At 36.6% G+C, this 25,418-nt stretch overlaps 1 protein-coding gene across 2 annotated transcripts; it reads right to left on the bottom strand.

Moving 5' to 3' along the window:
* Positions 1–230: 230 nt before the first annotated feature.
* Positions 231–22,967, bottom strand: LOC142336794 (glycerol uptake facilitator protein-like 6). 2 transcript variants are annotated; one of them, XM_075385716.1, is made up of 6 exons: positions 22,767–22,967; positions 14,275–14,437; positions 11,708–11,877; positions 8,343–8,568; positions 4,429–4,626; positions 231–789 (listed from the first exon to the last, which is right to left on the bottom strand). In XM_075385716.1, exons 1-6 carry the CDS (start codon positions 22,826–22,828, stop codon positions 613–615), a joined length of 996 nt encoding a protein of 331 aa, XP_075241831.1. In that variant the 5' UTR covers positions 22,829–22,967; the 3' UTR covers positions 231–612. The 2 variants fall into 2 exon arrangements, with proteins under 2 accessions (XP_075241831.1, XP_075241832.1); XM_075385717.1 differs by lacking the exon at positions 22,767–22,967 and adding an exon at positions 17,008–17,088.
* Between the last annotated feature and the right edge of the window lie 2,451 nt (positions 22,968–25,418).

The raw sequence follows: 25,418 nt of genomic DNA, 5'->3' as shown, positions 1-25,418 counted from the left end.
GCAAGAAAGAGAAATAATTTGTCGTCTTTTGTGGTGCATGTTTGCATTGACTATCAACGTGTTTAACCATCTGTCTTCCACGAGCAAACTTGAACAAGACTTTTTCTCCTTAGATTACGCCCTCTCAGAGCCTAGCAAGATTTCTAAATGATGGGAGATTTGGGGTAAAATCGTCTCAAATGAATTCGTGGACTTGATCTCAAGATTTTTTTAAGAGCTAGCGTGGGCAATTTAAATATATTATGATATCAGGTTTGTTCAGTCAGTACAGACTTTTACATAACTATTACATAATTATTACATCATTTTAAGCATAATGCTTTTTAATCGGTATTGTGTCTTGATCACATATCCCAGTCGACGTCGAATAGCTCTTTTGAAAGATTTTGTTAGAATCTTGCAATATCTTCTACGACAATGCATCGTCTTGCAAGGTTTTTTTAAGAATTTTGCAAGATCTTGCACGATAGCCATCGTCAGGGGCGATCTTCGAAAATAGAAATCCGATCTCGCCTCGGGTAGAACGGTTGTTTGTTTGATATAGTTTGATCAGGCACATTTCCGAAGTCATATTTTTTAAAAAATTGTCATCACAGTCGGCATTGTAAAGTTTTAGTTCAAACCAAAGTTTTGAATCGTGCTTCTTCGTATATTAATTGGACTTGCGGGATGGATCGTAATGTCAATTGGGGATGGAACTTGATTCACATTGGTACTCGATCCCAAGGAATCTGGAGTGACAGTGGATCGAGGTGAAGTTACGTAGCTGGTAACATCCCCAACTTCACTCTAAAAACAAAATCTGCAATTATTTCCCCGAATTATCGTAACATTGTAAATCAGCTCTGAATCATAATTTTTGCTTTATGATTATGTATTGCATATAACCATTGTTTTATGATTATGTATTAAGCATTTTTAAATATCTGTGCCTCGGTAATCAGCAGGCTTTGTTATAGAAAACCAACAGTTGCAGAGAGCCGCTTTTTAGAGTTTGACCCGTGTCGAAATTACCCCCTGATTACCCCCGAAATTGATGTAAGAGTAGGGGGTAAATGTCTATGGGCGGTAAACGTTGAAAGATTACGGGGGTAATGAGGGAGTAAGGGGGAGGGGGGTAATGGGCGGAATTTTTAGGCTTTACCCCCAAAAAATTACCCCCAAATGATGCAAAACGATGTTAGATTAGGGGGTAATTTAGTGGTAAAACGATATATCATTAGGGGGTAATGGGGGAATTTTTAGATTTTACCCCAAAAAAATTGCCCCCTTATATCGTTTTACCCTCATTACCCCTACTCTTACATCTTTTCGACGGGGTAAATATAGGGGGTGTACAATCTAACAATCCCCCTTACTACCTATTACCCACTAACATTACATCGTTTCTTCCCCCTAACTTAACCACATGATCTTAAATCTTTATGGAGGTAAAATCTATAAATCCCCCCATTACCCTCTTTATGATTATGGGATTATTTTAGGGAGACAAAATGGCGTAAGATGAGGAGGAACTGAGAAGTAAGGGGGATTTTTAGATTTAACACGGGGGGAAATGACGATGTAAGATAAGGCAGCTATGGGGAGAAAAGGACGAATGTTTATACTGATCTCCAAAAATTTATACAAAAAAGATTCAAGTTGAGGTGGTAATTTTAGAGGGGAAATATGATGTAAGAGTGAGGGGTCAAATTTTTCATTCATATACATGGCTTAGCTAGTGTTGGGCACGCATCGGTTGTCTCAGGGCTAAGGCGAACCGGCTCAGGGTACAGATATTGTGGGTTCGAGGCTGGCACTCTGCAACTGTGGAAGTAATAAGATGTAAGAGTGGGGCCGCCAAGGGCGGGTAAAAACATGCAAAAGTACCGGATTAATGGGGGTAAAACGATGTAAGAGTAGGGGATAATGGGGGTAAAACGATGTAAGAGTAAGGGGTGATTGGGGGTGATGGAAAACGATGAAAGAATTGGGGTAAACACCTCCTTGCCCCCTACACTTACATCTTTTTATCCCCATTACGCCCTACTCTTACATCGTTTTCCCCCATTACAGCCTAACCTTGCATCGTTTTACCCCCCATTACCGCCTAACCTTACATCGTTTTACGCCCCATTACCCTACTCTTACATCGTTTTACCCTCATTACGGCCCTACTCATACATCGTAAACCCCCCCCCCCAATTCCCCCTACTCTTACATTGTTCGACCCCCTACTCGTGTAATGTTGTACACCCCCTCTTACCTCTCTACTATTGCATCGTGTTGCTCCCATTACCCCCTACTCTTACATTTTTTACACCCCAAAATTATCCACTAATCTTTAACCATTTTACACCCCAAAATTACCCCCTTACCCCCACTCTTATTACCCCCAATACACCTCAAAACTATGTAAGAGTTTTGATGGGAATTGGCTAAAATTACCCCGATAACCCCCCTAATCTAACATTTTTTGGGGGGTTGAAAATCGACACGTTGGAGTGTTTCACATTACCACTCGATCCCAGGGCCTGCAGAGTGACACTGGAAGGCGGTGAAGTTACGCAGCAGGTAACATCCCCGACTTCACTCTAAGTATGCAGGTTTTTGTCACCGAACCATTGTAACAGAATAAATCAGCGGTGAATCTTATTATTTACCAGACTGCTTGGAGTCTGCTCAGACTATGATCATGACATCTTTTACCCTGTTCAGACTAAAATTCACAGAAAAAAAAGATTTTCTGGATATACTCTGAACAGAGGAAGATTGAATTGTTGGTTTGTCGCGGCCAGCTGAATTATACATTCTGGTTATTTATACAGTTGCATGACAAAATAACGATTACGTACAACTACACCGACGTAAGATTCTGCCGACGTTTATGAGTGCCGAAACTGGAATTGATTTTAAATAAGCCGAAACTGCCAATACCATTTGATCATAAGTTAAACGCTCGCGGAATTTATTTTCAATGCAAACAGGGCGTGCTCATCAGTAGTTCGGTTGTGATAGATTCATATCACGATTCATGTCAATCATGGCCCTGTGAGGCATGGCCATGGTCCCCAATTAATATTGTTTGCTTTAATTTTATCTCACTCCAATTATCTTGTCCTACTAAATAATAAAATGAAAAATCTCGCCTCTCCATTTTGATTGTTTCAGAATTTTTGCGCTTATTCAGTTGAAGTAATCTGATTGGGTTAAAAATTTATCGGTAGAAAAATTGAATAAATTTTTTCCACCCTTATAATCGGCCCTCTAATACGTCGGCATTGTTGCACGTCGCCCAAAATACCCAACGCCAAAATGCTCAATGTGACAAATGACAAAATACCCAATGCCACTAGACCCAATTTATTCCCTTTGATCTTTTCGTTCAATAATCCGATTATAAATTAGAACTAGAAATTACAAGCATGTTTTCTCGCAATTAAACTGATGTTTGGTTGAGATAGTTTCATATCAAGTACCACGTGCCGCTGAGGCAGGGCCTTGGCCCGCGAGGAGGAAGAGCTAAATTTACAAACTAAAAATTGTGCCAAATATTAGTTTTGGTAGTTTCAACGTTAGAATAAAATATTGGGTATATTTCGGGTATTTTGTTACATTGGGTATTTTGGCATTGGGATTTTGTCCTGACAACTAATTATACGTACTATAATTGCGGTTGATTTCTTTGAAACTCGGAATTTAATTGCCCTGTAAAGTCGACAGAACAAGAAAATAAACTTCATAAAAGAAAAATTTTTAGTTGTAGTAGGTCGATCAATATAAATTTAGTTCTATTTTTGAATTATAATTCTAAGTATCAAATTAGTATTATAGAGGACACATTCACTTGTTTATATGACCCTTGAAATGTTCTCCGCATTTTTCTCATTTAAGTTTTTCATCGCCCAGTGAAAAATCTTATACGATAATAACTAAGTAATAAAGAAAGCAGTAATAACACATTTAGAATTTCTTTGGGAAGTAGCCCTATCAATTTACTACTATTGCTTCCAAGAAATGCCAAAAGTGAGCCCAAAACTTTCTTTCTTTGTTAGTTGCAAGTACTAAATGGATTTCTATGTGTACACTAGTTGAACGTGTTTCATGTAGCCCCCCCCCCTCTCAGCACAGCCTAACGAGGCTGCAATTTATACCCTCTCTCCCCAATTATGTAACGTACCACATAATATTGGGCTGTTTGTTGTATTTACCGTGGGATTATTAACTAAAGGGAAAGTGAAGGGAAAGTGTCAAATATTCGCAGTAAGCGGGGAAACTGATTTTCTCCGACATTTAATTTTACTAAGAACGTCTAAGATCTTCTAAAACAATTTCCATACAACTGTTTCCATTCCTACACTTGTGCTATATAACCAGCAATTACAAATGCCAGAAAAAAGTACTGAAACCTAAAAAAAGTTTACTCAGGTATGTTTAACGAAACTGCACCTGCTCTGTGGCCCCACTTGTGTCGCTCGATTCCTCCTGGATCTCTGGTTCCCTTAGAAACAGAATATAGCAGAGAGAGCCCAAAATTGATCCCGAGTAGCCGGATGCCCAGTACAGCTCCAGATCAGTGAATTTGCCAGCCACAACAGCAGATCCGGTGGCCCTAGCTGGATTGATACAACCGCCAGTCAACGGGGTCTAAAATTGTTCAAAATTTTCCTGAATTTGTTCTTCAATATCGCAGTCTCCAGGGTCGAAATTTTTGGTTGATTTTTTGTCAGAAATGCAGTGATTGCGGTGGATGCGGTTAAAAAAATCACCGCACTTCTTACAAAAATTCACCGCGAAATTCACCGCATTTCTTACAACGATTCACCGCATTCGTTTTCCAACGTTTAGTTAAATTCATAAAAAATATGATAAAAATAAGTGACAGTTGGGGCAGTGGAATAAGGATTTGAAATCATGTAGGAGGTAAGAGGTTCGAACCCGTGTATGGAAGTGGCTATTTATAAAAAAACCGAGAACGCGGTGAAAAGAAGTTATTCACCGCGACTCAACGCATTCACCGCAAAAACATGTAACAGATTTGCGGTGGATATATTTTTTTTCACTGCATTTCACCGCATTTCTTTCGAAAAATCACCGCAAAACCTCGACCCAGGTTTGCACATATTTACATTTTTGATATGGTTTTATCCTCCCTCACACCTTGATTTCAAAAATACGGATATTGTCGATTGTTCAAAAAATAGTCATCTCATCTAATCTTGACTTTTTCTGCTTATGTATATAAATTTATTGCTAGCAAAAATAGATTTTTTTGTTCCAGTTTTAGTAAAATGTATAAATGAAAATATTATTTCACTTTTATCTTATGCAAAAAAGATTTTTGCAAGTATTCCAAATGATCTTATCCAGGTTGAGGCTGTGACCCAAGTTGAGCTATGATCAGATTTTGCAGGCTTAAGTAACCTGAGATCAGGCTTTCCAGGCCGAAATAAACTCTGATCCGACCCAACCCAAACCTCGGTCCAGATTACTGTGTGCTTAAGATCAGACTCAAAGTGAGACCATTTTCCAGACTTTAAATTGCTTAGATCAAAAGTCGGTTTTTGAAATTGAATTGAGATTGTTCTGACACTATATCGGCTAGTTTATTACAACTACGCTCGAAACGGCCTCCGATCAGACTCAAGTGCGCTCGAAAATACCTCTGATCAAACTCAAATGTGCTTGAATCGGCTTCTAATCAGACTCAATTGCACTCGAAAGGGCCTCTGATCAGACTCAAGTTCACTCGAAACGGTTTTGATCAGGCCTTTCAGAATATGAACAGAATATGATCAGACTCTCCAGACAAAAGTGACCGCTTATCAGACTCAATCTAAACTAATTCAATAAAAATGTATCTTCTCTCAATTTTGTTGACTTGAATGGTCTTTTTTGAACAGACTTTTTTGCGAGAAAATTAGTTAAGATCTCAGTGTATACGATCAGTGGAGTACTGGAAATTTTTTCTTCTGGAGTTGGTCATTCGTTTTACAAGAATCGTCATCTTTAAAACGTGAGACGGGCTTTGTCGCTCCCATAATTTGAGGTTCAAAAATCACAAGCAATGGTGACCTAAGTTACTGGTTAATGGCCTTGCCTTTTTATAGTGTAAGAGAGAATCCTACTAACTTCTCTGAGTGCAATACGAATAAAGATTTGAAATGAAGAAAAACTCGTGTTATAAATAAGAAAACGTATGATTTCTGATAACTGCTGATTGTATTCAATTTTTTCCAAAAAATTTGACAACTTTATGGCATCTTTGGTTTTTCCGAAAACCTAGAATTGAGTTTGTATTTTTCCACGGCTTTTTTGGACATAATACTATCCAGGAAAGAAAATTTTAAATCACCTAAATCGAGTAACCATGGAAGAAGAACCATTGATTCTCCAGAGAATTAGGTATCAAATATAGCAAAAAAGTAGATTGAATACAAAATGTTCTCCACATTTTTTAAATATTTTTCATCTAATTGGATAAGCAGTTTTGAGCAAGCATGATAATTTCAGTCTTGTGAGAACAATTTTTGCGTGTCTCTACTTTCATAACCTTCGAAATATAAAATAGGCAACAAGGCTAAGCATTAAAGAAACGAGCCACCAGGACTTGCGTCTCGGAGCTTTTCAGCGCTGAATCAGTAGAATTCAAGAGTAAAACCTTAGTTCAGTTCTGAAACACTGCATCTCCAGAATATTTTAAGTATTTTATGTGCTTTTTTCTTCATTTTGATTATATTGTGGTCATAGAGTTCGCTTAGGCTAAACTTATCTTGTATAGTCCGAAAAAAACTCATACCATAAAATTAACTCTGAGTAGAATCAAGTCGTACCTTTGTAGCTTAAAACTGGTATTTACTATAGTAGTAGACACACTAACTATACATAAGCTAGCTTGTAGGCAATTACCAGAAAGCCCTCTTAGCTTATTGTTTACGACTTGATACGCAAAATAAACGTTACATGTACCCACGCGGAAGATCGAATCGCATGTAATGCAAACATTGTTGGCGGGAGTTAAGCTGTACATTTTGTTTTTCATGAAGTAAATTTTACTCAAAAATCAAATCTTGCCATTGTAAATTGATATTTAAACATAGTTCAGGCCATCTCAAAAAACTGAATGTCTCTGGAATGATTCAGCGCTAATTTGCTTTGCCACCAACCTCCGTGCAGTCAAGTTAATGACATTGAGAAACTTTAAGAAGACATAAGAGAAATTGATTTTTCAAGATAAAGCAGTAATTGCACTTCAGCTATATTGCCATTTTATTAGACGAAGTTTGACGGCAATAGTTTTAATCCCGGTTGCCACGATAAAAGTAAAGGGTTTTTCTTGAGTCAGTCACTAGTTTCATTTACATTAATCGGAAGGCATCAAATTTTTAATACACTAGTTTTTTCTTTCATAAAAGGTTTTTCTGAATTTCAGGCAATGAAGAGGCGCAATTGCTGAATACATTACAAGCACTAAAAAATATTCGAAGTGAATGTGCCATTCCATGATGCATAATCACACCCAAAAACACTTTCACTCTAATCACGATTTATATTAATTTTATTCATTCTCTAAAATACTGAGCTTGTTTTCGGCAAAAACCTTGAATAGCAGCCACCCTTAAATATTTTTCGCCAAAAAAAAGTCCAATGTGTCCTTTTGAAATGATTAAAAGTACAGAGTATGATTTTCTGCAGAGGGGTTTTTAGCATTATATATTTTATATTGATTGAATGATTAATGGTTCGGTCGGCAAAATATACCTTAGTCTAGACCCGGAATTTTTAAAAGACCGACCTCGACCAATATAAGGCATGAAAAGACTGTCCTTTTTGGAATGACAAGCATTTATCTGGACTGTGTCGTCAACTTTGACTGGAACTAGAACAAGCGTCCTCGAATATGGCTGGACAATAAAACGTGACCTGTAATTTGGCTGGACGATAAAATATGTCCTAAAATATGACAATGATTTGGCTGGACTTTAATTAGGACCATAAATTTAATTCAATGTTTACTTCCCGCCCCACCTGGAATTTCCCGGATCGAGGACTTTTCGAAAAAATATTGTAAGAATTGCGGTGAATAGCGGCGAAAAAAATTTCACCTCTTAACGGCAATTCTTACATCTTTTCAACCCATTCACAGAAAATCTTACATTTTTTAGCAATTTTTAGCGGTGACACCACGACCCGGGTAACAGGTCTTTTCATAATGCACACTGGGTAGGTCCTGACTAGGGTAGGTATTGCACACTGTTTAAGTATTGGGATATGCTTTGAGGAATTAAAGCGGTAAAATGGAGTACCGAATCGTCCACATTATTCGGAAGTGGCGCTGACTCGAAATAAAGATCTGATTTTACCAGTTCGACTATGCTGAGAAACAGGACCAGTCCGACACTGATAGAGGCCATCTCGGATGATTTACCCGTTTGTGTGTTGGTCACGCTGAGAAATGTGAGTACAAGGAGAGCTGTGAATAAAGTCTCGAGGAGGTATGCCATTCCAAAAGAGGACGCCACAGTGCACAGAGCGAAGTCCCACTTGTGGATCTTCTGATCCAAGGTGGTGAAGTTCGAAAGAGCGTTTCTGAGCACATGAAAGAGATCTGGTTGAAAGTTTATTGGGAGGGGGCAACGGTAGGGGGAGGGGGGTTCTGTGGCCCTTACTGCTTGAACGATGTGCAGGGGTGGGGATTCGGGGTGGGGGGGGGGGTTGGGTTGAAGTGAGGGGGCTGATGTGGGGGGAGGGAGGGGGTGCTGTGATGAGGGGGCTCAACCTATGCGAACGGCCTATCACACCATAAGTATAAGTCTCCAAAACAGTTTCTGTGAATCGCATACTTGGAGACTAGTAAGCTGAAAGGCTCTAAGAGAACTTGATGCCCGCTGGGCGCTGCGTGTTTTTGAGGACGAAAAGTTAAATGGGTTAGACGAAAAGTCGGTCAAGAGAAAAATCGCACAAAAGAAAAGATCAACTGGGCTAATATAATTGCTAAAAACTTTGTTTGAGAGCAATTAAAAAGGATTACATAAATGCGAAAAGTTGTTACGTGTGGTTGTACGGGAACTTCACAAAACTTTAGAATCCATTCTGAAAGGAAGCAAATAAAAGACAATTAAGATAAGCCTACCAAAAAACTATTCCAGGTGTTATTCGCACAAAGATAAATTTGTTTTAGTTCCCTCGTTTACTTTTTTTAGATCAAAACAAAGGCAAAATCGAAATAAGGAAGTAAAAAATTAACTGAACAAATTGAATTGGTAAAACAACATGAGGCGTCTTTGAACAAAATTTTGACTGAACAGCTGGGGCTTTCGCGGCTTTCACTTGGCACATTAAGCAAATAGAATTCCTTTTTTTGAAAATAGACATAACCAAAGACATAACTAAAGTTTCGAAAAATTATCATGTTTGGATTAGTAAGTGAAAATAATGATTAATTGCGGACAAGTACCTCATTGATAATAATTATCATTTCAATTTTTGAATCCGATATTTTTTGCAGAATTATTACTCAATAAACTTCATTTGATCCTAATTGCAATTTGTTCTCTTAAAGTGATTGTCAAATTCAAAACTATTCAAAATTATTCAATTAATCAAACTTGTCTTTTTCAGTTTCTTCTTCTTTTTGGTTAGTGGTTCAAAGCAAGTTGCTGTCGCGTTCTTCAAACTTGTCCTCACTAACAATGGTTCCTTTCTCAAAACAGAAACTTTGTGGGGGTTTTGGAATCTGTGTCCAGCATCGAAAGGGAAAAACTTTCCGATAAAAAATCTAAGCCCAAGATCTCATCAATTCTCGCCCAAGGAAACACGAACAATCCGTTCGGGGGCTTTGAACAAGCACAACGAACAGCCTCTCTGATAAGCTTCCCGGAAATGACAGAAAAAATCAAATCTTCTGCAATAAGTGCAGGAAAAATCTTTTTTCTATCGACCAAATATCTATCATTAATGGCATAAAAGTCCTCAATTTCCTTTTCACAATATATATTAATGATTATTGTAGAAAAATCTCTGATTTTTTTCTCCAAATTCAATTCTTCGGTAATTGCAGAAAATTCATTCATTTCTTCCCCAAAATTATCTCATCACTAATTTTCCGAAATTTTTTTTCTGTTTCCTTACATATTTAATTCTTCAATATTTACAGAAAATCCCTTAATTTTGATTCAATGTTTGCGATAAACAAATTCTTGATTTAGAAGCACTTCCAACTGTGTGAGACACGCAGCGCAAATCTGTGTTTAATCCGCCGCTTAATTCATGTTCCTCTGTTTCTTCCCGTCTTTCTAATCTCAGGTTTTCATATTCTGCATTATGCTTTCCTTGTTTGATCAGAAATACTGTGATATTTTGTCAAATCCAGTTTTATTTTAGGCCTATTTGTTTAAAAGCAAAAGCAACTTCTTTAAAAAGTGCTTCCAGTTCATAACGAGCAAAATAAGATCCCAATTTATGTGCAATTAACCACGCAAAAATTCGCGGATGGCGCTTCTGATAAACATGCTTTTTAGTGAAAAGCACTTTTTTCAGTTCAACTTCCCGTTGAAAATTTAAAAAAACGCTGATTGGATTTACCATAAAGGGCACCACCTTTTGATCCACGAAGTTTGTAAGTTTGTTTTGCTTACACACATAATGTTATAATACAGAAAAAATAAAGTCTCGAAAGAAGAAAAATGTTACTCGAATGTTTAGGATCAGTAGAAGCTCATAGTGCTGAGATTTTCATTCTCATTGTATTAACAGGATTTTATACCAAAAACACTTTCTGTACCGACTGCCAACTTCGGTACTCCACCTCTTCTCCCGCTGCGACCTCTGTCACTTATTTCTCGGACATTTCTTTTTGAATTGGAATCAGATATATTCCTCTGAATGGGAAACATTTGCGCTGTTTTTTGTAAGTTTTTAATTGGTAAGAGGAATATTTTGTATAATTAGCAATTCTTAGCCGTAAAAATTTTGTTTTCATCGCATTTCTCACAAGTTTAAGCAAGTTTTAGCTTTGAAACCTGGACACGGGAAGTGACAGCTTTTAACAGTTTCTGATCGTACAAATCGGTGCGGTAGTATGGAATCTCCTAAACATTTAATCCATTCTCTGAAATGAAATATTTGCAAGTTCTTTTAAAAGTTTCAATAAGTTCGCAACTCGGTCTTGATTTTCCTAGAGCCCCGTTGATCAGTGATTTCTTATCGTATAAGATCTTACGAAACTCTCCTAAAAACTGTTCAATAATATACATTTAAGGGGTTGTATCTTCTTATCTGACCTGATAGGATGATAATCAGATCTTACAGAAAATAATTTTGTCTTATCAGATCACACACGATAAAAATTACAGAGAGGGTTTTGTTTATGCTATAAATCGTCCCATCAGACCAGACGCGATAAAAATTCACCCTGTGAGTGTTGCCCCTTGCCTCAATTTTATCCCCAAAACCTCAAATTTAATCAGTTACTCTACTCTTCACTCACTCGCTCACTTGTTTAGAGATCTCACGAACAATCAAAATCTGTTCAGGATTTGTCAATTATTAAAAAAAAAACGAATTTCTTATTCACGCAAAGATATTCGATCTTCTATTTTGGGAACTCTTAGAAAAAGCAAGGTCGTACAAGAAATTTTGTTTTTGCTTGCCTGATATCTTGTTATCAGTAGTTGTCTTTAACGTGCGGAAAAGGGGCTCAGAGATGGGGGTGGGACTCTATGCTTACTGTTTATTGAAGTCATTGATGACAGCGTCAGCTATATACACCCCGGTGATCGCGCCCACTGTTTGAGCTATGGTAAACATGACACACGTAACAGCCGAAACTCTCCCGCAAATTAAGAACCCAAATGTCACTGCATTGTTCATATGGGCCCCGCTTACTCCTCCAAATGCCTGTAAAACACAAAAAATTACACAACGTTCGCACCCGAAAAATTGCGTGATTTTAATTCAAAGCTAGATTAACCCTAGTCGGGTGTTGGGTACAGTTTTTGGCTCAAACGAACATACCAAATGAGCCATATGCAGAGCGAGCAAGCTGAATGCGCAGAATTCAATGAAGAAATGAACGCAAAAAACTTTCTTATGAGAATTGATCAAATTCGCGACCCGGGCCGAGAACCATATATAAAACCAGTGCTCGGAACCACGATGTCCACGATAAAATTACGCATGGTCGCGGATTTCCGCGAAATCATTTCCAAGTTTAATTTAAAACCAAGATTGAATTTTAAAACTATATTCCACCGTAAGGAATTTTGCTAATTTGCCAAGATTTTCATAAATGATATTTATGCTGTGTATTAAGATCCGATATGACATCTTTGGGTTCTTTGAGCACCCATACACAACTATTATAGCTTTTTGACCGTTTTAGGGATTTAAACAATTCATGGTTACGCGGTCATATCTGGTTCTGGTATGTTTATCTTGTTGAAAATGATCTTGCTCAGATTTTTTATATAATTCCTATATCGTATCCAAGAATCCAAGATGATTTTTTGGGTTCTTGTGCAAACACTCAAACCCGGGTCGAGGTGTCACCGCTAAAAATTGCTAAAAGATGTAAGATTTGCGGTGAATTTGAGTAAAAATTTAAGATTTGCGCACAATGAGTTGAATGCGGTGAAAAAATTTTTAAGCGGTGAAAAAATTTTTTCACCGCTACCAGCAGAATGTGGTGAAAAAAAATTTCCAGCGCTATCAGCAGAATGCAGCGAAAAATAATTTTTCACCGCAACCAGCAGAACGCGGTGAAAAAAAAATTTCATCGCTAAAATCGCAAAACTTACAAATACTCACCGCTAAGTTTTTTTTCAAAACTAACGCTAAAAAGTTTTTTTTCCGCCGCTATTCACTGCTAATCTTACATTATTTTTTGAAAAAACCTCGAAGCGGGTATATAGCACTTCGAACATTCCAAGTTCTTACTTAAGCTATAGTTCTTACTTGAGTTCTTGGCTCCTTGCGATTGTTGCAGGAACCATCACATTACAAAGTCCTGATTATTCTATTAAAATAATTATTTAGATTTTCTAGAGTATATGGATTTATCAGAAACGATGACGCAGATCATAGGTAATTTCAATTGTTCTTAGATATTGTTGCACAGAATTTAGAAACCAGAACTTGTCGAATTGGCAACTAAAATGGTTTGAAGAAGTAATTGAAATCTTATTTTACTGCTGTGAGAAATTTTTGACTTTTTTAAAATAAACATGTTTCGTTTTTCATTTACTGCACCGTAAATTTTTTTCATTGCACCATAAATATTTTTCACATATAAAACATGAGAACACTTCATGCTTGCTTTATAGGCCATTTTTATACTAATGTAAGGTCAAATTTTTAGTTAAATAATTTAATACTTTTATAATTTTACATAATGTTATATTCTTAACTTTACATTGCCTCTTTTACCATTTGCATTTTATTTTTATGTGTATCAGAAGAAATTAACAATGCTCTTTTTTAAGAAAGGTGAGAATGAGAGCGGTTTTTTTGCTTTCTAATGCTTTTTTTCGTAAAGCATTATTTTTTTAATCTAATTTACTCTTTGACAACATTTTTGTAAAGCTATTTCGGCCAAATTTCTGGCTTTCTGTCTTTATGCTTGTTTGGCTCCAAAACGTTCCCATCATTTAGCACTGTCTTAGCTCAATCTCTATGTTGTTTCCATTGTTTTCAATCAATTGGTACATCAGAAAGATAATGATGAAGAAAAAAGTGGAAAAAATTATTGCAATCGTCTGCGTCTTTTGTGGATTATGTTATGAAAGATTTATTGGGTTTGGTTAGGTTTAAATTTGAAATCAACACGTGCTAAATCCCCACTTACTTTATGTCCATTTTTTGCTCATTTTCGTATATCTTTTTCGGATTGCGTTCATCTTGTGCTTTGAACACAACTGATAAAATATTTTATTTTTCAAATCGTTGGGATATAAAATCTGTGACGGAATAAGAAATTTAGAACATGCTTAAGTTAGTGAAAGTTAGAATAGTTAAATTAGTAAGATAGAGAAATTTTAAACCTGGCAACTACCCTATTTTTGTTTGTTCTTCAGTTTTGGGGAAACAATCAGTATATGTTTTTTCTGTTGACTAATCGGCAGCAGCTTCTGTGGTTTCTGCCCAATTTATACAATAAGTGGGAACTTTCTACACCTACCAAGGGGTACCTTATTCAAACAAGTTGATTATTTTGACAGAAAACAAGATCAAAATGTTTTCACCCCTGCGATCCGGGCACAATAAATCGATTCTATATTATTAAAAATGTCACGTCACCTGCATCAGAACCATTCTTGCGGATGCTAGTCCTACGGCTACGTAGAGAGTGTTTGGTGCCTCAGCTGTGATCATAGTGGTCATCAGGAACACAGCAGTTGCAATCCATTCGCTTATGAAGCCTTTCCACAGTTTCCAAGTGCGGAAATCCTTCCAACCAACACTAAAATTGCAAAATGTCAAATGAAAGCATCGTTTTTGTAACAGGCTCAAATTGGATTTTGAGCAGAGCTCTTGGAAAACGCCGACTGGGAATATTCAGAAAGACAAGGATCAAGACTTCATCGCGATGATGATAAAATTTTACCACAGGTACACACGCACACCCAATCACACACACACATACTCAAACACACACACGCACACACACACACACACACACACACACACACACACACACACACACACACACACACATACACACATACACACACACACGTTAACGATGTACGCGTTAAACTGGTCAATTGCTTGGAAAAAACTTTTTGCAAGAACAGTGCAAGAACAAATTTTATGCAGCATTTTTGTGGCGGCGATGGTTTTGTTTTTGATTTAATCCGAGAAATTGAAATTTATTTTTTTTAAACAAAGAAAAAAATTGAGAATTCATTAGAAAAAAATTCTTAAAAATCTTTATGCATTACCCTGGGTGAGAATCTAAACCGAGCCGCAATGCGGTCCTCGATTCAAAACAGGTGAGGGTTAGACGGACTCGGGTCACGGATAAAGCGACTCAGAAACTACAGACTGAAGATCAGTTCTGGATCACACCGAACAGACTTTGGTCACTCTGTGCAAAATTGAACAGATAGAAACTGGGTACGGGCCATACGGAATCGGGCAACCGAAAGTTTGTCTAGATTATGAGCTCGTTCGATCCGGAGCCCTCTGTTCGTGGCTCAAAGCCGTCTGAGTCAAGCATGACTAGTGTTGACTACCCTCCTTGGCCAACTAACCTTTGATCATACCACTTAAGAGAGCGCAATCGGGCGACTCAAATTTGAATTATTTTGTTCTGGCAATCCTAGGTTAACACCCCCTGTATGTCAATTCAGAACCACTCAAGATCAAAAACTTTTATGGAAATTAAATAGTCCATATATTGGGTTCTATGATACCACAATGCGCGAAAAGAGCGAGTCTCTTAATTGCGAATATCTCACAGAATTTTGGTTTATCCCTAAGAAACAAATGTGAACAGTCATGTCAATTCACTAGCCGAAAGCGAATGGTTATCTTGCAAGATCTTGCAAGATAACCATTCGTCTTTCAAGAATCTTGCAAGGTACCTATTTGTCTTCCAAGACTGTTGCAAGATAATCATTTGTCTTGTAAGAATCTTGAAAGAGAACCATTTTTCTCGCAAGAATCTTACAATATAACCATTTGCCTTGCAATAATTTTGAAAGATAACCATTTGTCTTGCAAGAATCTTGAAAGATAACCATTTGCATTGCAAGAATCTTGAAAGATAACCATTTGCATTGCAAGAATCTTGAAGGATAACCACTCATCTTGCAAGAATCTTGAAAGATTACCATTTGTCTTGCAAGAATCTTGAATGATAACCACTGTCTTGCAAGAATCTTGAAAAATAACCATTTGCATTGCAAGAATCTTGAATGATAACCATTCATCTTGCAAGAATCTTGAAAGATTACCATTTGTCTTGCAAGAATCTTGAAAGATAACCACTGTCTTGCAAGAATCTTGAAAGATAACCATTTGTCTTGCAAGAATCTTGAAAGATATCCACTGTCTTGCAAGAATCTTGAAAGATAACCCTTTGTCTTGCAAGAATCTTGAAAGATAACCACTGTCTTGCAAGAATCTTGAAAGCGAACCATTTGTCTCGCAAGATTCTTGCAATATAATCATTTGTCTTGCAATAATCTTGAAAGATAACCATTTGCATTGCAGTAATCTTGAAAGATAACCATTTGCATTGCAAGAATCTTGAATGATAACCATTCATCTTGCAAGAATCTTGAAAGATTACCATTTGTCTTGCAAGAATCTTGAAAGATAACCACTGTCTTGCAAGAATCTTGAAAGATTAGCATTTGTCTTGCAAGAATCTTGTAAGATAACCACCTTCTTGCAAGAATCTTGAAAGATAACTATTTGGTTTGCAAGAATCTTGAAATATAACCATTTGTCTTGCAATATAACCATTTTAAGCGCAAAAAACCGTCCTACATCCTAATCTGACCTAGTCTTAGCCTGAAAACTCTTGAAAATGACGGATTAGCTCTCAGTTAGTGTAAGTTATTCAGTAATGTCATTCCAGCTGATGTGTGTTGTTGCGTGAAACGCACGACAGAGGGTTTCCCGTGTTGAAAAATAGCGACAAAACCGACGCATGAAGCATTGTTTTTTGTCGTTTTTTGTCGATTTTGTCGGTTTTTATGCAGGAACTGACGATTTTTTTCGTTTTTTTCGCTATCGTCGAGAGTTTATTAGGAATTGCCAGTTTTCTTATGTTCCAATCCGACGATATTCTCAACACGGTTTACGTATAAAATCTCTTAATTCACTGCTATTAATCTTAAAATCTTTTTTTCTCCGTATAGGTAACCATCTGATTTTTTTGCAGTGGCCTGAATAGTAACTCCAGTCTTGCCATTTAAATGAGAACCAGTTCAACGATGCCCAATGAAGCTTACCCTAATTTTGTTTTTCCCAGTTTATGATTATGTTTGAGAATCAGTTTATTTGTATATGTTTGATTACCTGTCGCAACAGTCATAAAGGGTTGTCGTCAGAAGTGAACTTTGCAAAGTGACAAAACTATTTCAACTATTTCAAGTCGTATTTGTTCTGGTTCCAATTGTGTTTCAGTACAAATTTGTTACGAGAAGTTTTGCGTATAAGCAAATTATGACGTTTCGTCAAAATCTCAATGAAACCTAGATGCTATCTTGAATTGGAACTACAATCATTCTGAATCTAACATGCTTTGCACTTTTGTTTTTAAAGCCTTTTTCCTTTTTAAATCTACACACTGGTAATCAATGAAAAATGGATAAAAATGGTAAAAAGATGAGGTGAAAATTATTCAACTTTATTTACAACAATCTTTTTTGAGTTTTGAAGAACTCTTTAATATTCTACAATTAATTGAAATTTTTATTGAACTATAAGGAAAAGTGAAATATTAAATACTTCGCCAAAAAATGTGACTTTTATACATTAGAGTATATGTGTCTTTTATCATGCATTCGAACAGATATTTCCTTCTACAACCTACGTGAACAAAGCTTTTGTTTTATAATTATACGCTCCGAGTTTGGTCCATTTTTATAACCACAAGCGCAAGCGATTCCGTGTAACTATTCCCTGCGACTGAAATCATTAAAAAAACGCAATTACTTATAGATATGCTATCTGAGAATGAATCACTTACAATAAAGCAAGCACATACAGATTTTCGAGATTTTTTTGTGTTATTGCCGCAAACACTGTTTACGAAAGACTGCAGAAATCTCTGCTATAATTTTGCTTGAATTCTGCTACAAAAAGAGTTTCAATTGTGAGTTCTCAAAACTTACTCAAACTTTCGATTGTTGCATTGCTCAATTTCTAGTTTGTCAGGAAATGGCGGCGGTTTGTTTTATTTAGATACTTTATCTATGAGTGGCAGTTGAATTATAAAAAAATTTTAATCATTTTTCTCATCCAATAGAAGATAATAAATTTTCACATAATAGGGTCACAACTTTATAAAAATTGTTGCCTATGATATAATGGTTAATTTTCATATAATTTGACACCACTAAGTAAAAATGATTCTTTTTTCCTTTTTGTAGAATTGAGCCGATAGATTTTGAAATACTCTTATGTAGAGCAATAACATAAGTTGTTGACTCACAGACTTTGTTCTTGGTTAAGAAAAGATTCTTGAGTAAAGGTCTCTAGTTCATAAAACCCTTTAAATTAAATTTCATTAGGAACTGATGTGATCGTCCATTGTCCGCTAGAAGACTCAATCAATTCAGGTAGTTTTCTACCTTTTGGTTGGCAAGATTTCCATTCCCAAATTTGCTCAAAAACTGCGAGTCATTTTATTTGAACAAAAATTTATTTAAGCCCCGGACTGAACTAAATTCGCATTAGAAAAATATTTGAAATAGATTATGGAAGGAACTTTCTCTTCTTCAAGTTAACTATTACAAACCACAGCTCACAAATCATTTCGAGGTAAACAAATCATCTTTATTTTAAATGTTTCAAATTAAAATTTTGCCTATTGTTTTAATTCCTGTAATTTACCGAAGTCTAATTTTTTTTTACTTTTTGCTTGTTTTTTAAGGCAGAGAGCAATTATATTCATGTGATATAGTTATGGCTGTTCCTGTTGTTATCTGCTTTATTAAAACAATGTACAGCTTTTCCAGTATGTGCTACAATTGCAAGATAGTTCCCGAGTGCATATGTTGATTTTGGGAAAAAAATTATGGACAATAATCCGTATTATCTCCAGAATGCGATTTTCAAGTCCTGCCCGTTGACGAATATCAGTATGTTTCGCGATTTGACTTACTCTTCGGCTTGTTCTAAGCAAAATTTCATTTTGTCCTCTCCCAATGAGTCTCTTCGGCATTTTGAAATCTTCATGTTGTCAGCAGTTGTTCATAGTCTATAACTTCAGGCAGTGTCACATCAGAGTTTTTGTTCGACCAGTTTCATAAAACGTAAAGCATCCGTGAGTTGGAAAAACTTCGTCAACGGAAGGATATTCAAGAGCTCCAATTGATTGATGTATCTAGTATCTCTGTTCCCAGCGACCCATTTCACAATGTTAACGCTGGATTGCATTGAGCTCATTTTCGACAGTTACACAAAGCGGAAGCGATGAAGAAGAACTGGAAGTAAAGGCGATTTGAGCAATTTCTACGTGCTAGGCTTAACTCTCATTCTTATACCGGATTGCAAATTTCTGAGTAGCATACAGAGAACTCGATTGGCCTTGCAAAATCAGAAATCCACTAGATGTCTCCTTGAAAGGTCTGTGTTGACAGTGAATCCTAATTCCTTGATTCCAGTCTTAAGTTTGAGTCTGTTACACTGAGTTTTTAGATCAGGATTGAGCTTCTTGAAACTCAACCGGGGCACAGTTTTCTACGGCTACGTGCAATTTTCTCCTGCCTCGCCCTTTTTTCTACTACATGTAGATCATTTTTGAATTTCCAGAAAGCATTTAACATAGTCAGCAGTCAGAGATTGTCCGCAAAATGAGGCTTCTGTGAAAACAAGCATTTCGGGAAGATCGTTGACAAAAATGCAGAAAAGAAGGGAACCGAGAAGAACACCATGCCGTACTCCAAACGAACATCTAGATTCTGGACACATGTTGGCCACTCGTACGTACTATTTTCTGTCTATGAGACATTCGCGGAGAATTTTCAGCAGCCAGCTACTAACACCAATACTGGCAATCTTCCTCAAATGTTCGAAGTGAGCAACCCTATCAAAAGCTTTCCGCAAATGTGTGTAAGCAGCTACTATTTCAGATTCACTTTAACTGTCAACCGCATAACAGATCGACTGCAAGAATTTCAGCATGTTGGCCCAAATTGTTTCCCATTTACAAAACCGTGCTCTTGTTGGCAAAAAAATCACAAAATGTTTGTAGAGACAAGTGCATATATATTTCTCAAAGATTTTGCTAGATATGTTGAGTATGAAACATCTATGTATTTCTCAACCAGTTGGTGATCACCATATTTGAAAATTTTGGTTTTAGCTGCTTTTTTTTCAGCTCCTACCAATCTGGCGCATGCGTTTTATATTTCGAACACCGTATTCAACGCAGAACTGATATGTCAAGATGTTCAATGCAGGTTTGCTGATGGTATGCCGTCCAGTCCAAGCGACTTGGTCACGTGCAGAGACAATAAAATTTTGGAGATGTGTCACTTTGAGGTACAGTAATATGTCAAGGTTGGATTGTCCGTTTGAATGTCTCCATTAATGAAATCTGTTTTTATAGTAAACAATGAGAGAAAGTACGACATGAGTGATTGGCGATTTTTCTGCGCATCAGAGCAAACTTTTCGATGAGAGGCGAAAAAAATCAAGGACATGATCAGTTGTGTTTTTCAATATTCGCAAGGCATTTTGGCTTGAAAAAGATTTGTCAGGAGATAGTTGTTGGTGTCATAGATTTCAACATGTCCAAAGCAGTGAAAGATCTCGATTCAAAATTATGCTTCAAGCAATATGATGTAGACAGCAATCGCTAATTTCCTTGTTCTTTCAACAATGACGAGAGTTGTCGCATTCAGTTAAGAGATCTTCTGAAATCACAGTCGAACCACTTGCCAATGAAAGTAATCGGAGAGATACAATTTCACATGATCTTTATACAGCTCACGATTTTTAATTTTCCATTTCTCGATTGGGATACCTGTATGAAAAAACTGTCTACGCATCTTCGAGGCTTGGCTTACTTTTATTTTTTTGTTTTTGAACAAAGCTGATAGAACAAATTATCGTTTTCAATAGCTTCGTGGTTCCTTCTGTATAGTGCTCTGACTAGTCTTGTGTTAAACAGGTGTTACAGCATCACCGGCACAGTTCTTGGTTTTCTTGCCATCTTTGTCTAATTTTCCCATTTGCTTTATGTTCTTCATTTCTGGCTTCACGTCAATCAGAACCGATTTTTCATTTTTGTTTCTGTGGTTGGGACAAAATTTCCATGTTTTGTTTTTGATGGGTCTGCCCTGACCATTTTCACTCGAAAACAAACTTCCGGGTTGTGATGATCCCTAGCTTTCATTTGCTGTTTCATCGGTTTCTCAAAAACTCAGGTAGATTTCTCCTCAGACACTAAAGTGGAATAGGTCTCATCGACCTTCCCGCAGGTAATTTGTACAGCATTTCTGACCTCCTCGTTGACAAAATTTGTCCGTCTCTGCTCCACGTTTTTCAACTTCTCTCCTAGCTTCGCGGTCAACTTCTCACTTAATTTCTCAATCACTGAGGTCAGTGCTTTCCCGTACCGAACTCCAAGCAGTGTTAATCAGTACTGGGCAGTTATAAATGCAAGTCTCCCATGTAATATAATTTTCTCGCTTTCTCGCTTGAAATTTGCTTCTTTCAAGCGTATTAAAACCGCGCAAAAGACATTCATTCATCAGTCAAGGTCGCGCAGTAAGAAGGACAAAGACCTAAGGAGATGGAGATCGACGGTGCGATCCCCGTATGGACCTTTATTTTCGCACTTGCATTTAGACTTGCCAAGTCTGACAAGTCTTAAATGTGTTATGGTCATAGCTCTGAATCAGTACTGATATCTAGACTTGAAATTAGACTTGCCCAGTGCTGATATTGACTTGGCGTTAAGTACGGGTTACTTTGAATAAAATTGCCACGATCATTGTTTTCAACACATTTGTTGCAGTGCGATATTGCACTGATATAGACTTCGCAGATTTCATTGATCGCGACATGCGACAGGTCTTTTCTATCACGATTCAATTGCAGTTGTGCGTTGCACCGAACACATTGATGGACTTTTTCATTCCGTTTTGTTGTGTTTTTTTCTGCATCTTTTGTAATGGTATTGGTATGGAATGCTCTGGGGGAACAAAGGAGGGAAAAAGGAAAAATCTCTTTCTGATAACAATAGGGCCTGTACAAGAAGAATCAAAGCTAATAACTTGGTGGTTCTTAATGATACGTTTGAGTACATAGTTGGTTCTTCTGGGATTAAAAGACAACTTTAAGGCGCTATTTTTCGTTTACAACGGCTTCTTGAAAACGCCTCGAAAAACGCTTTGAAAACGCCAACATTAAGGCCTTTAAAAATTTTGTAATTTTTTTTTTGTTTAAATTTCTATTATCACTTTGAGTTGCTTTACATAGTAGGCTTAAAGGCTTAAATGTATACATTTGTGGAATTTTGGAACTCTGGTCTTCATCCTCAAAAGATCTTCATACCCAAAAAATTTCTTTTTTGTCTGGAGAACTCACAAAAGTTCTTGCGTTCAAAACTGCCTACGTTCAGACTACCGTGTGTTCAGAAAAACCTTATTTGTTGATTTTCCTGTTTCCAATTTTTCCAATTTGTGTAATTTTGAATGCACGACGCCCCTCTGCCGCTTTCATCTGGGCGTGGAAACAGCTACTTTCAGTCTGGCGCATCAACTTGGGATAACGCCTGTTTTGAATGTTTTTGGCAATTTCTCAAAATTATTCTTGTTTTTCTCACACTTTTTGGGTTTTCTCCTGGAAATTTAGATTTCACGACTCTTAAGTTTGACATCGTGTATCTTCAGTCAAATTGAGACACAAAAATGGCTTTTCAAATCCCAATAGATGAAAAATTACAAAAATCTGGAAATAAATCACGATGGATTGTAAATTTTATCTTCTACTACTTCAGTTTAGTAAAAATCACAATCGACGACTAAAATTGGCCGAATAAACTAAGGATATACCTGTGTGCAGTGGTTCTAACAAAATAAAAAATATACTGAACTTTTAACCTGTTGTAAAGTCTCCGAAAGTTGCTAGTCACGAATGTTACAGCGGAACAGCCTTCAGCCATTGTAGAATTGAGGCGCCAAATTTGATATGAGGAAAAGTTTTAATTTCATCCCTTTATATATATAATATAATGTCGACATTAGTGGCAAAATGAAATCGAGGCAAAACTTGAATTTTTTGAATAGCTTCAATTGCGTAGGTTTTAGTTTGTAATAACTAGCACAAACAAATAAATAAAATAATATTAGAACTGGGCTCTCCGCCTATAATATAAAAGGTTATCTTGCTTCATATGATCAGCCAATTAAATGGTAGCTTTCATAAATTATGTTTACCAAATTAAATCATGTTTCAATGAGCACGCAATCGAAAGTAACTATTAGTTCTAAACATTAGTTCCAACTCAAATAAACGAATTTAAACATTCCAAATTTTAATGATGCCACGCAACATTGACGATACGTCATTTGACCTTATGTTGTAGCCCGTACCTAACTTTCAGAGTAATTCAGTACTGAATCAGAAAGATTTTCAGAAACAATTCAGTACTGATTCAGAGACTGTTCATGTCACATTTGGCTCTGAAATTCTCTGATTCAGACTCTGATTATTTTCTGATTCAAACTCGGAATCAGACTCTGAATTATTCTGATTCAGACTTTGATTCAGACTCTGAATCAGGCTCTGAATCAGACTCCGATTTTTCTCTGAATTAGGGTAAATTCATAACTCTGTTTTACCATTGCTTTTTCTCTCATGTCCTTAATAAATACAAATTAAAACAATACCTGTAGAAATTGAAGAAATTTGTATAATAGGTTGTCGAAAATGTTTGAATATTTGAAGTTCATATTTGAATTCGAAAAGCGGTCAATGTGTAACTGATACAAAACTAGTTATTCTCTCAAACTTACTCTTAACCTGAACAACATTACTCTTAACAAACGAACCATTGTTAATTGTGTTTAGATCTTATAAGACATAGTATATTTGGTATATGAGATGAAAAGTCTGAAACTTCTGAATTGTTAGTAAAAAAAAGCTAGAAGCGTTGTATGACCAAAACAATGTTATATTTATAGAACAAATTAATACAACAATGACCGAAGGTATTGTGATCGGCTGTACTTCGTACTGTAAACGTTCCAACCTTCAAATAAATGATTTTCATGGCCGCCGTCAGATTATCAAATGGTCAGCTTTTAGGGCCTGGCAGTTTTACGACTCAGGTGTTTTTAGTTAAAAGTCAATCTACCGAACAAACGTCAAAAAGACGAGAGAAAGAGCGTGTTTGTGTCAAGGCAAGACTCTGATGTAGAGCAAGAAAATGGGGGAAAATTTTGCAAGGCGAGGATACTGTTTTTTCGTTTAATACAAGTGCGGCATTTTCAAAACATCTTCTCAGTTCTGAATCTAAAATGTTCCGGCCGAAGTGGCTTTTTTGCTTATTTCAGAAACATAATTGTACGCTTATTGAATTTCATGATCATTTTATGCATTCATTAAACCTTTTTAAAAAGTTTAATAAATATCGTGATATTTTTTGACTTTTTGCCATTTCAGACTATTATTTGAGCTAGTTGTTATATTGTATGCCCCTAAAGATGTTTTTGATGCTACCCACTTCTGTACATTTTTGTCGTGCTTCTGTACATAGAGAAGCAGAACTGGTGGAAGACTGAACAACGTTGCACCAGAGCACTCCAGCATAATAAACATTTGGAAAACTGCCAAAAAGACTTAAGAACGTTTGCGATTCTTAAAAAAATGAAGTTATCACAGCTGGAATATTTCGCCACAAGTATTGGTAGACTGAAGCTAGGTAGTTTATTGCATTGGTCTTCTTTCCATAAGCTATAATAAAATTGTTGTGCTTTTCAATTTTACCCTTTTAACTGTGTTTTCATAAACTATATTTTTAAAACCGTTGTAGATTAATGATAGATTGTCAATTTTTCTAAATTGCAAATATGAAGGAGGATGCGTGCTGACTGCGTTATAGGCAATAGTTACTGAAAAAAACGTATTGTTCTAGGACAAGTTTTATTGATCAGCCAAATTCCAGGGCACGTTTCATTGTCCAGCCAAATTCAGGACACGTTTCAATGTCCACCCAAATTCTAGGACACGTTTTATTGTCCAGCCAAAATCCAGGACACTCCAGCTAAATTCCAGGACACGTTTTTTTTGTCCAACCAAATTCCAGGACGGCTGTTTTAGTTTCAGCCAAAGTCGAGGACATCACGCAAAGTCCCAAAAATTTCTGTTCGTATAAAAAATCTGTCGATGACAGTCTTTTCATGCCTCCAATCAGTCAAGGACGGTCTTTTAAAAATTCCAGGTCTGGACTAAGGATGTCACTTTCAGTAATGCAGTATTGTCGCGCAGTAAATTGTAGTTGCGATTTAAAAAGCCATTTGAAAGTAAAATTCGATTTATGTTGCGAACAGTGTTGTTGAGCTGCACTATAATGTACCGAAGAAAGTTGTCTTAATTCCCGTCTACTGATCTCATTGGGTTGAACTGTATACTTCCTTTCTCATACATTTTTTGATCATCTCTTCTTAAATTCCAATGATTGTTGGACCTTGTTATCAGCAAGTCGGGGGAAATATTGTTCACTATAGAATGCTTTGCTAGACATGCTCAAG

This window comes from Convolutriloba macropyga, chromosome 3 (genome assembly GCF_964194025.1).
Source record: "Convolutriloba macropyga chromosome 3, txConMacr16.3, whole genome shotgun sequence".
Taxonomy (NCBI): domain Eukaryota; kingdom Metazoa; phylum Xenacoelomorpha; order Acoela; family Convolutidae; genus Convolutriloba; species Convolutriloba macropyga.
This window is presented reverse-complemented; position numbering and strand designations above follow the sequence as displayed.